This window comes from Dipodomys ordii, unplaced genomic scaffold, assembly GCF_000151885.1.
Source record: "Dipodomys ordii isolate 6190 unplaced genomic scaffold, Dord_2.0 Scaffold141, whole genome shotgun sequence".
Classification (NCBI taxonomy): domain Eukaryota; kingdom Metazoa; phylum Chordata; class Mammalia; order Rodentia; family Heteromyidae; genus Dipodomys; species Dipodomys ordii.
Window position 1 is genome coordinate 1,456,908 of NW_012267357.1, and position 11,329 is coordinate 1,468,236.

Consider the following 11,329-nt stretch of genomic DNA (forward strand, 5'->3'; position numbering starts at 1 on the left):
CCCTCCTTTGAGAATGTCCAGGACTTGTGACTAGTAGGGCCTTACATTCCAAGTTTCTTTTTTTTGAGGGGGGGGAGGGGTCCCATCGTGGGGCCTGAACTCTGGGTCTGGGCGCTGTCCCTCAGCTCTTCAGCTCAAGGCTAGCTCTCTACCACTTGAGCCACAGTGTCACTTCCGGCTTTTTTTCTTTTTCCTTACGTGGTGCTGAGGAATCAAACCCAGGGCCTCAGGCATGCAAGGCAAGCGCTCTACCACTGAGCCACCTTCCCAGCCCAATTCCAAGTTTCTTATATCTATTGCTACTTCCTCAATAGTCTCTCACCCTTCTCACCCTTTGGTTCCACAGAGCTGCGGTGCAACCCTGGACAGTTTGCCTGTCGGAGTGGTGCCATCCATTGCATCCCCCTCCTGTGGCAGTGTGACGGCTTGGCAGCCTGTGAGGATAAGAGCGATGAAGCTGACTGTCCAGGTGAGTGTGTGAGTGTACCTATGGCCCACTTGTTTGTCCTAGTTGATCAACATGAAGGGTGGAAAGGTGTGACCTGGTAATCTGTGTAGTCTCTACCTCTCTTTTTCAGAAGCCAAATTCCTAGCATAGGCCCTCAGATCTCACACTGACAGGGCTCAAGGTATGGGGGGCGAGGCGAAATGATGCCAGCCCTGGGATCTGGTGACTCCTAGAGGTGTGTGCCCTTGGTACCTTTCTGATCTTCTCCTTGCTCTGGCTCTGGCTATAGTCCTGATGATTTTGTCCTTGCAAACTGGCCTTGGCAGTCTTGGTGTGGGTTCCTAAAACTGTTTGACAAGGCCACAAAAAGTCTGAACTATTCGTTCTCAGCTTGGGATAGGTGGGAAGGATAGCTTCTTGTTTGTGGATGTGGATGTATGTAAGATACACATACATGTACATGCTTCATGATCATAGATGGAGCCAGGCTCTGGCTCACACCTGTAATCCTGGCTACTGTGGAGGCTGAGACCTAAGGATCATCGTTTGACGCAAGCTCAGGTAATAAAGTCCTTGAGCCCCTTATTTCCATTTAACCACTAGAAAAACTGGAAGTGGAGCTGTGGCTTAAAGTCGTAGAGCACTAGCCTTGAGCAAAAAAGTTTAGGGACAGAACTCAGGTCCTGAGTTCAAGCCCCATGACCACCACCAACAACAACAACAAAAAAGATCACAGATAGTTTTTATAAAGGTTAAAGAGGAAGCTGAGTCTTATCTCAATTCAAAAATTTCTGTCCTGAGCTTTCTAGATCAGCTTTCAAATTCTTTCACTAACGTATAATTCATCAATCTGATTTATTATTTTTATTGTTGGTGGTGGTGGTCATGAGGCTTAGACTCAGGGGCTTGAGTGCTGTCCCTGAGCTTTTTCTGCTCAGGGATATACTCTACCCCTTTGAGCCACAGCTCTACTTCGTTTTCTGATGATTTAATTGGAGATAAGAGTCTCATAGACATTCCTGCCCAAGTTGGTTTCAAACCACCATCCTCAGATCTCAGCCTCCTAAGTAGCTAGGATTATAGATGAGAACCACCAATGCCCAGCTGATTTATCATTCTTTTCCCTTCAGTGGCTCAGCTGAAATGTTTCCTTTCCCCAACACATTAACAATTGCTTAGCTGCATGCTGCCTTTATTTCGTTTTGCTTTCCTCAAATTCCCTTGTTTTGTTTCTGTTTAGACAGACCTTGGAACCTTGCAAGGCTTGCCTCAGATCTTACCACAGTGAGAGAGTGTTTCTGTCCCTCTGGTTGAGTTGGCTTTTGCCAGCACTTGATCTGTCCTTACATGAGTCATTAGTTTTCCCCCTTTTGGGGGCCCACTCTTGATCTCTTCTTATAGTTTATAAGCCTCCCAAGTGCAGGAGACTTACCCTCTTCCTCATGGGACCTGGCCTAGGGTTAGAAAGTATGCCCTACACTATAGTGAGCCACATACCTCCTGCTCTTTTTTGTTTGTTATTTTATGGATAGATTATTAAACTTTTTGCCTAGGGTTGATTTCAGATTTTGATCCTCCTACTATGTCTTCCTACTTAGGATCACAGATATGTACTACCACACCTTGCCCTGGCTGTCCTTGAATCTCGGTCTTCCTGATTGCTATCTCAAGTAGCTGGGATTACAGTAGTGAGTCACCACTCACAGTTGAGCATGAAAAATGGGTGATATGAGCCAGAGTTAAGGAAAGAAAATGGGTGGTAGTGTGCTAGATTGCACTCTCAGCATCTTTCTACTCCTTTCTGGGTTCTTCTGTATTTCAGATGCATTAGTGTGGCTTTGTTTGTGATTATTTGGGTAAATGCTCAGGAATGAGATTGTTGGATCACAGGCGAGCTCTATGTTCAGTCTTTTGTTGTTGTTGTTATGGTTGTTGTTGTTTTTATTTGTTTCAGGGCTTGAAATCTGGCGTGGGTGCTGTCCCTGAGCTCTTCAGCTCAAGGCTAGTGCTCTAACACTTGAGCCACAACACCACTTGCAGTTTTTTGGTGGTTAATTGGAGAGAAGAGTCTCACAGACATTCCTGGCCCAGATCTCAGCCTCCTGAGTAGCTAGGATTACAGGCATGAGCCACTGGTGCCTGACTCTTTGTTTAGTCTTTGAGGAACTTCCATACTGTTTTCCAGAGTGGTTGAACCAGTTTACATTCCCACCTAACAGTATAGTAGCAGAACCAACTTTGATATAAATAGAAATGAAAGATGTTTAGGTTTGTTCTTCTTGCCAGGTGCTGGTAGCTTACACCTTTAATCCTAGCTACTTAGAAAGCTGAAATCTGGGAACCACAGGTTCAAAGCTAGCCCAGATAGGAAAGTCCGAGAGACACTTTTTTTTTGGTCGGTCCTGGGGCTTGAAGTCTGTCTCCCAGCTCTTCAGCTCAAGGCTAGTGCTCTACCACTTGAGCTACAGCACCACTTCCGGTTTTCTGGTGGCTTATTGGAGATAAGAGTTTCTTGGACTTTTCCTGCCCGGGCTGGCTTTGAACCGGGATCCTCAGATCTTAGCCTCCTGTAGGATTACAGGCGTGAGCCACCGGCACCCGGCCCGTGAGTCTCTTTATCTCCACTTAACCACCAGAAAACCAGAAGTGGCACTGTGGCTCAAAGTGGTCGAGCACTAGCATTGAGCCAAAAAAGCTCAGGAACAGTGCTTAGATTCTGAATTCAAGCCCCACAACCGATAAATAAAATAAAAATTGTGTTCTTAATGCTAAAGATGGAACCAAGGGCCTCATAAATGATAATGTATGCACTGCCACTGGGCTACACTCCCAACTTGTTACCTAGGCTTCTGTTTTATTGCTCACAACTGGCACCCTACCACCTGGGCTAGACCTCTGCTTCTGGCTTTTTGCTGGTTAATTGGAGATAAGAGTCTCTTGGATTTACTTTTGCCTAGACTATCTCTGAACTGTGATCCTCAGATCTTATCTTCTTTAGTAGTTAGGTGTGAGCCACTGCACCCAGCAAATCCTAACATATTTGATGGAAAATAACTTAAAGATTTATTGAGATATTAAAGAAGACTCAAAATAAATAGAAAATGTTCTTGGCTAGGAAGACTCATCATACTGAAGCTTTTTATATTGATCTGTGGATTCAGTACATCTTCATCTAAACCTCCAAAGGATTTTATGGGAAATGTGACAAGGTGATTATAAAATGTTGGGAATAGTACAGCAGACCACTTTAAAGAAGGATGGATATAATACTTACATATGAGGATCAAAGTTTACTTTAAAGTTAGCTTAGGGGGGCTGGGAAGGTGGCTCAGTGGTAGAGTGCTTGCCTTGCATGCATGGGGCCCTGGGTTCGATTCCTCAGCACCACATAAGCAAAAAGAAAGCCAGAAGTGGCACTGTGGCTCAAGTGGTAGAGCGCTAGCCTTGAGCTGAAGAGCTGAGGGACAGTGCCCAGGCCAAGTTCAGGCCCCACGACCGGACCAAAAAAAAAAAAAAAGCTTAGGGAGACATCAACTGGCCCATAAGACAGAAGCTGTCAAATAGGCCGAGGAAGCATGATACATGCTGGTTGGAATTACATGTAACTGGGCACAAGACAGATTTCTCATTTCTGTGACAGTTGGAAAAAGAAAGAAATCAAATCCCTAATTTATAGCATACAAAAATGACAGTTTTGGGGTAAATTAAAGAAAAACTAAGGATATTTCTATGACTTCAATAAGCAAAAATTTTTATTACAAAAATATTAACTTTAAAATAATAACAACCAATTTTACTAGATTAAAATTAAGATCTATTTATCAAAAAGCCAGGTATAGTGGCTCAAACCTATAATCCTAGAGATTGGGTGATAGAGGTTTGAAGTCAATCCAGGCAAAAGAAGTTTGTGAGACTCCCATCTCAAATAATGGCTGAGCATAGTATCCCTTATCTCTCATTCCAGCAACAAAGAGAAACATAAATATGAGGATAGGAGCCCAGGCCAGCCTGTGCACAAATGTAGACTCTACCTTGAAAGGCAAAAAGGGAATTCATGGCTCAAATGTAAGAGTGCCTACTAGCAAGTATAAGGACTTTTCAGTCCCCCTAAAAGAAAAGAAAGACCAGCACAAAGTGGAGAGACAATATTTGTAATATTTGTTACCTGTATATAGTATATATAAAACAGACAAAAGATGGGGCTGGGAAGTTGGCTCAGTGGTAGAGCACTTGCCTTGTATGCATGAAGCCCTGGGTTTGATTCCTCAGCACCACATAAGCAAAAAGAAAAAAGCCGGAAGTGGTGCTGTAGCTCAAGTGGTAGAGCGCTAGCCTTGAGCTGAAAAGCTGAGGGACAGCGCCCAGGCCCAGAGTTCAGGCCCTACAACCGGACCAAAAAAAAACAAAAAACAAAAAACAGACAAAAGATGTACATAATTTCCTAGAAAAGCAGGGTACTGGTGGTTCATACCTATAATCATGAGGCTGAGAACTGAATATCTATTTGCAGTTAGCCAGGGCAGACAAATTGAAGACACTCTTAATCTTCAATTAAGGAGCAAAATGCTGGAAGTGAAAGTGTGGCTCAAATGGTAGAATGCCAGCTGTGAGTTCAAGCTCTAGTGCCACAAAAAAACATTTCCTAGAAAAATCAACACGGATAGTGATTAGACTTAGAAAAAGGTACTCTTACCAGGTGGCTTCACACCTGTAATCCTAGCTACTCAGGAGGCTGAGATCTGAAAATCAAAAGTTCGAAGCCAACCAAGGCAGGAAAGCCTATGAGACTCTTATTTTCAATTAACTAATAGAAAACTGGAAGTGGAGCTGTTGGCTCAAGTGGTAGAATACTAGCCTTAAGCAAAAAAATCTCAGGGATAGTGCCCAGGCCCTGAGTTAAAGCCCCACAACTGACAAAAACAAACAAAAAACAAAACAAAAACTCTTAATGTTTTAAGACTGCAGTAAAATACCGATGTACAAATGCTAAGATTGGCAAAAAGTAAGGGGTTTGCTAGAAGCAAATGTCAGAGAGGATGACCCTTTCATTTGAAGGTTCTTCTCAGAGGTTTGGTGGGCCTTCCTCTGCTCTGTATCAGAGGTGCTTAGAGCCCTGTGGGTGTTTTGCTTGGACTAGGCAGGCTTTTCTTGGGGTCTGTAGTTTGGGCTTCAGGGACCTTGGCAAAATAAGTACCTGGGTTTTTGTTTGTTTTTGTTGGTTGTGGGACTTGAAATCTGGGCTTGGGCACTGTCCCTGAGCTCTTCAGCTCAAGGCAAGTGCTCTACCACTTGAGCCATAGTGCCACTTACAGTTTTCTGGTGGTTTATTGGAGATAAGAGTCTTATGGCCTTTCCTGCCCAGGCTGGCTTTGAACCATGATCCTCAGATTTCAGTCTCCTGAGTAGCTAGGATTACAGGCATGAACCACTGGTACCTGGCAGTACCTAGGGTTTATCTCCCCTCTCCGACTAAAGAATCCTCACTTTGAACTCAACTAATATTCTCAACAAGGAGACCTATTCACACTAGTGAATCACCAATGGTATGTAAAGGGACCTGGGTGTGTCTAGCTGCTCATTTACCATCCCCATTAAAAATGAGGGATTGGGCTGGGAAGGTGGCTTAGTGGTAGAGTGTTTTGCCTTGCATGCCTGAGGCCCTGGGTTCGATTCCTCAGCACCACATAAGCAAAAAGAAAAAAAATCCGGAAGTGGTGCTATGGCTCAAATGGTAGAGCGCTAGCCTTGTGCTGAAGAGCTGAGGGACAGCGCCCAGGCCCAGAGTTCAGGCCCCACGACCGGACCCCCCAAAAAAAATAAAAATAAAAATGAGGGATTACAGATTTGCACTGACCACCTTTACCTGGACCCACTAGCTGATCATATTGTGCCACAGTTATTTTGTGTGTTTTTCTTAATTCAAAGTGTGTTATGGATATCATGACATTTCTCCTAGCTGCTCTCATATAACAATGTGAATGCAGTTTGTACATGTAAGAAATTAACTATAATATCATTTACATAGTCCAAATTTAAACTTTTTATCATCCTAGACTTACAAATCTGTGATTCACTCAAGAATTACATATTATATTTTATTGTCTTCTTGCTTTGTTCTTTAATCTGGAAGCCTTCTACAGTCAGTATTGGGAATAAGAATGGGTCTTTCATGACATGTACATACATTTTTTTTTACTTTTTTTTATTGTGAAGATACTGTACAGAGGAGTTACAATTACATGGGCAAGATAATGAGTACATTTCTTATCAAGCATTGTAGCCTCCTCCTTTGTTTCCCCAACATGTACATACATATACACATACATATGTATTTAGAATGTATGTGTATGTTTCTGTGCAAATAAGTTATATGTATATATGTGTGTGTATATATACATATATATGTGTATATGTGTATATGTATGTGTGTGTGTGTGTGTGTGTGTGTGTGTATATATATATATATATATATATATATATATATACAATTTCCCTCCTCCTTTCCTCCCATACTAGGGTTTGAACTCAGGGCCTGCTGTTCCTGAGCTTTTTTTGCTCTACCTCTTGAGCCATAGTTCCACTTCTGGCTTTTTGCTAGGTTTATTGGAAATAAGAGTCTTACAACTTCCCTGCTTGGGCTGGCTTTTTTTTTTTTTCTTGTCATTTGTGGGGCTTAAACTCTGGGCTTGGGCACTGTCCCTTAGCTCTTCAGCTCAAGGTGAGCACTCTGCCTTGTGAGTCACAGCGCCACTTCCGGTTTTCTAGTGGTTTGTTGGAGGTAAGAGTCTTTCTTGCCTGGGCTGGCTTTGAACCATGATCCTCAGATCTCAGCCTCCTGAGTAACTAGGATTACAAGCGTGAGCCACCAGCACCCAGCGTGGGCTGGCTTTTGAACTCTGTGTGTGTGTGTGTGTGCGCGCGCGCGTGCGCGTGTGTGTGTGCCCTCACGCGCGTATGAGTGGTGGTCTGGGCTTGTACTCACTGAACTTTTTTGCTCAAGGCTATCACTCTACTACTTGACTACAGCTCCACTTAGGCTCTTCTAAATTGTTAGTCTCAGGCTTTCCTACCTGGGCTGGTTTCAAACCACAATGCTCTCAGATCTCAGCTTCGTCAGTAGTATTACAGACATGAGCCACCTGGTGACATTGACATAATTGGAGAGTATAGGCTGTGTTGTTTTGTAAAGTCTCTTTAGTTTAGATTTGTCTGTTTGTTCACAATTAATAGCAGGAATACTACATGCCACATGCTACTTGGCATAAGGTTAGTTTGTCTTATTAATAACAATGGGTTTCCTCAATTGACTACACTAATATCTACTAGAAGTTACTATTGTGAATATTATTCCCGTCATAATAAAAAAGCAGTTTGTGAATGGGCATTGAGAAAGTAAGCCGTAGAATAGTGTTCGAATCCCCTCCCACCAAGTTGTGTTCATTTGTATTGATGATTTTTATCTGCATCCACCTCAACAGTAATGGTTGAAAACCCATGATTTCTTTAATTGTCACACATACCACATTTTATAAGTGACACTCTGTTTTGTTTTGTCTGTTTTGTTTAGACAAGATCTCACTATGAAGCCCAGATATCTCGATCCTTCTGCCTCATCCTCTTGAGTGTTGGGATTATAGGTATGTGCCACCACACTTGGCAATGATACTCTTTTTATAAAAAAAATTTCCTACTTCTTCATTGCTTTCTGGCAGTACAAGGTGCTTCAGGTTCATCTTTTACTTTACCTGCCCAGCATGGACTCAGCCATTTTTCCCCAGAAGTACGCTTCTATTACAGGGAGTGGTATTGACAAACACTTAACATCTCAGTGATGGCTGAGCTCATTTTTACTAGGACATCTGTTTTGTCTATGGATAGAGCTAGACACCTTTTTGTTGCTCCCAGTTGCAGTGGATTGAGGAACACATGTTTGGTTGCAACATGGCATGGCTCCTGTGTTTTTAACTACTGATCAGGGTGTTGTTAAAATATCCACACAAGTTTATGGACCTATATCTAAATCTACAGTAGGATTAATTATAGGAAGAAGTAGTTGGACTTTAAAGCCCTAAAAGTTCATGTATGATTGACAAGGATTATGGCCTCAGCATAGTCTTCATTGCATATCAAAACAGGAGACAGAATTGCCCAGATTCTGCTGCTCCCATATAATGATTCCCCCCCCTCCCCCCCCCCACATGAATAATCAGCGGGAAGGAGGCTGTGGCAGCACCAACAAACAAATTTGGTACAATATTATCATTGGGCCTGGCTGCTCTGAGTGCAATCTCATCATGAATCATAAACGGTTCAGAGGATTTATAGATACCCAAGCAGATGTAACTGTTATTGCTCAAAAACACCGGCCTGTTAATTGGAAAAAGGAGAGAAAGGGCATTCAGATGTCAGGAGTAGGGAGTGTACAAGAAGTGGGGCCTCCATACTGACCCTCTACAGGGCTAATTTCTCCATATCCTTTCTTTTTACTTGTATTCCTGACCTCCAGCAACATGCTCACCAGCTCAAGATACCTGGCCCCTTTGCTTTGAGTTAACCCCATTAATTATCCTGGCAGTCTGAAGTGTGTCCTGGTGCCTATTTCTGGATCACAAACTCTTCAGCGTTTCAAATTCTTCAGTCCTCTGTTGTTCACCATGAGTCCTGTGCCCCACGTTGGGTGCCAGATATCATAAGGATTTAAATCTGTATGGTTGGTTCCAGGTCCTTCCTCACACAATACCTTTTTTTATTATTAGCTAACATTTATTGATCCATCTGATTCTATTCTACATAAGAGTTCTTACCTCCCATTTCATATTCCTCCTTTTTTCACAGCAAGACCCTGGTCCCCACATCTTCCATGTATTTACAAATTTGGCTAATTCTACAATGAATGCAAAATAGTTTTGAGCTTAGACTAGCCTCTCTATATCTACTAGCAGTCCACATCTGAAGATTCTACCAATCACAGACCAAAAATATTTGTAGAAAATACTGTGCCTTTACTCAGCATGTACAGGCTTTGTTCCTTGTCTTCACTTCCTAAACAATATAGTCCAACAACCATTCATAGCAGTTATATTATGTTAGGTGTTATAAGTCATCTAGAGATGATTGCCAAGTATATAGAAGATTGTAGGAAGGTTATATGCAAATACTACACCATTTTATTCAAGGGACTTGGGGGCTCTTGGATTTGTGGGTACTGTAAGGGAATGAGGATACTGGGACAATCCCCAATTTTGAGGAATGGCTGTACTACACTACAATACCACTGCCCATAACAAACCTGCTAAGTCAATTTCAGCAAATATATTTGTAGGGCTGGGAAGGTGGCTCAGTGGTAGAGTGCTTGCCTTGCATGCATGAGGCCCTGGGCTCAATTCCTCAGCACCACATAAGCAGAAAAAGCCAGAAATGGAACTGTGGCTCAAATGGTAGAGGGCTAGCCTTGAGCTGAAGAGCTTGAGGGATAGTGCCTAGGCCCAGAGTTCAGGCCCCATGACTGACAAAAAAAAAGTCACTAGAATTACTGCTTTCTTCTTTGTGGTGTTAACATTTGGGTCTTGTTTGTAATTGGTCATAGGACTTTCATCTCATATTAATTCAAAGTTTTGAGCTGTGATTCATTTACTGTAAAAGTCATCTCTTTAAAATATACAGCTGCATTTTTGTTTTGTTTTAAGTATATTCACAAGGTTGTGTAGATGTTTAATTTACTTTTGAAATATAAAAAATATAGGCAGCTGGGTACCAGTGGCACATACCTGTAATCCTAGCTGCTTAGAAGGCTGAGATCTAAGGATCACGGTTTGAAGCCAGCCCAGGCAAGAAAGTCTGTGAGACTCTTATCTCCAATAAAACTACTCAGAAAAGCCGGAAGTGCATTGTGGTCCAAGTGTTAGAGCACTCGCCTTGAGCTCTGGATCCTATATGAAAATATCATGTGAAACATGCTAATAAAAATACCAAATAAGGGGGGGGGAATGGTGGGGGAATGGGAAGGGATGGGAAGGGGAAACAAAGGAGGAGGCAACAATGCTTGATAAGAAATGTACTCATTATCTTGCCCATGTAATTGTAACCCTCTGTATGGTATTTTCACAATAATAATAATAAAAATAACCTGAGGAGTGGGAGTGAGGGAGGGGGTAAAAAGTTTGACATGTTATGTATTCACTACCTTACCCTTACTGCAACCTTCAATACATCACCTTGACAATAAAATTTAATTACAAACTAAAACAAAAAAACAAATTATCTGGGCACCAGTGGCTCATGACTGTATCCTAGCTACTCAAGAGGCTGAGATCTGAGGATAATGTTTGAAGCCAGCTCATACAGGAAAGTCAATGAAACTCTTAATCTCCAAATAATCACAGAAAAAACCAGAAGTGGTACTATGGCTCAAAGTGGTAAAGTGCTAGACATGAGCAAAAGGAGCCCAGGGACAGTGCCCAGGTCCAGAGTTCAAGCCCAAGAATGTGACTTAGTGGTAGAGTACTTGCCTAGCTAGCATGCATGAAGCCCTGGGTTCAATTCCTCAGTAGCACATAAAAAGAAAAGGCCAAAAGTGGTTCTGTGGCACAAGTGGTACAGTGCTAGCCTTGAACAAAAGAAGCCCAGGGACAGTGCCCAGGCTCTGAGTTAAAGCCCCAAAATTTGGGGGGGGGGGAGAATAAGTTATAGGAAAAAGAAAAGAACTTATTTCCTTTCTTGACCCTTTATTGTGTTCCTACTCATAAGATTAAGGTAATTTAATTAGTTTCTAACTTTTCAGGTTTTTTTTTTTGGCAAAATAAGCACATATATCACATATTTGTACACACACACTCATACAATTTCTTTCTCTGTACCCATTTTTTCCTTTCTTTTTTTTTT

At 42.2% G+C, this 11,329-nt stretch overlaps 1 protein-coding gene across 2 annotated transcripts in view; it reads left to right on the forward strand.

Moving 5' to 3' along the window:
• Positions 1-354: 354 nt before the first annotated feature.
• The window catches only part of Dgcr2 (DiGeorge syndrome critical region gene 2), a 47,382-nt gene continuing 36,407 nt past the window's right edge, over positions 355-11,329 (forward strand). For both annotated transcript variants that reach the window (XM_013031567.1, XM_013031568.1), the window contains exons 1-2: positions 355-469; positions 8,016-8,085. In XM_013031567.1, the coding sequence (XP_012887021.1) occupies positions 452-469; positions 8,016-8,085 (88 nt within the window). In that variant the 5' untranslated portion in view covers positions 355-451. The remainder of the gene's footprint in view (positions 470-8,015; positions 8,086-11,329) is intronic.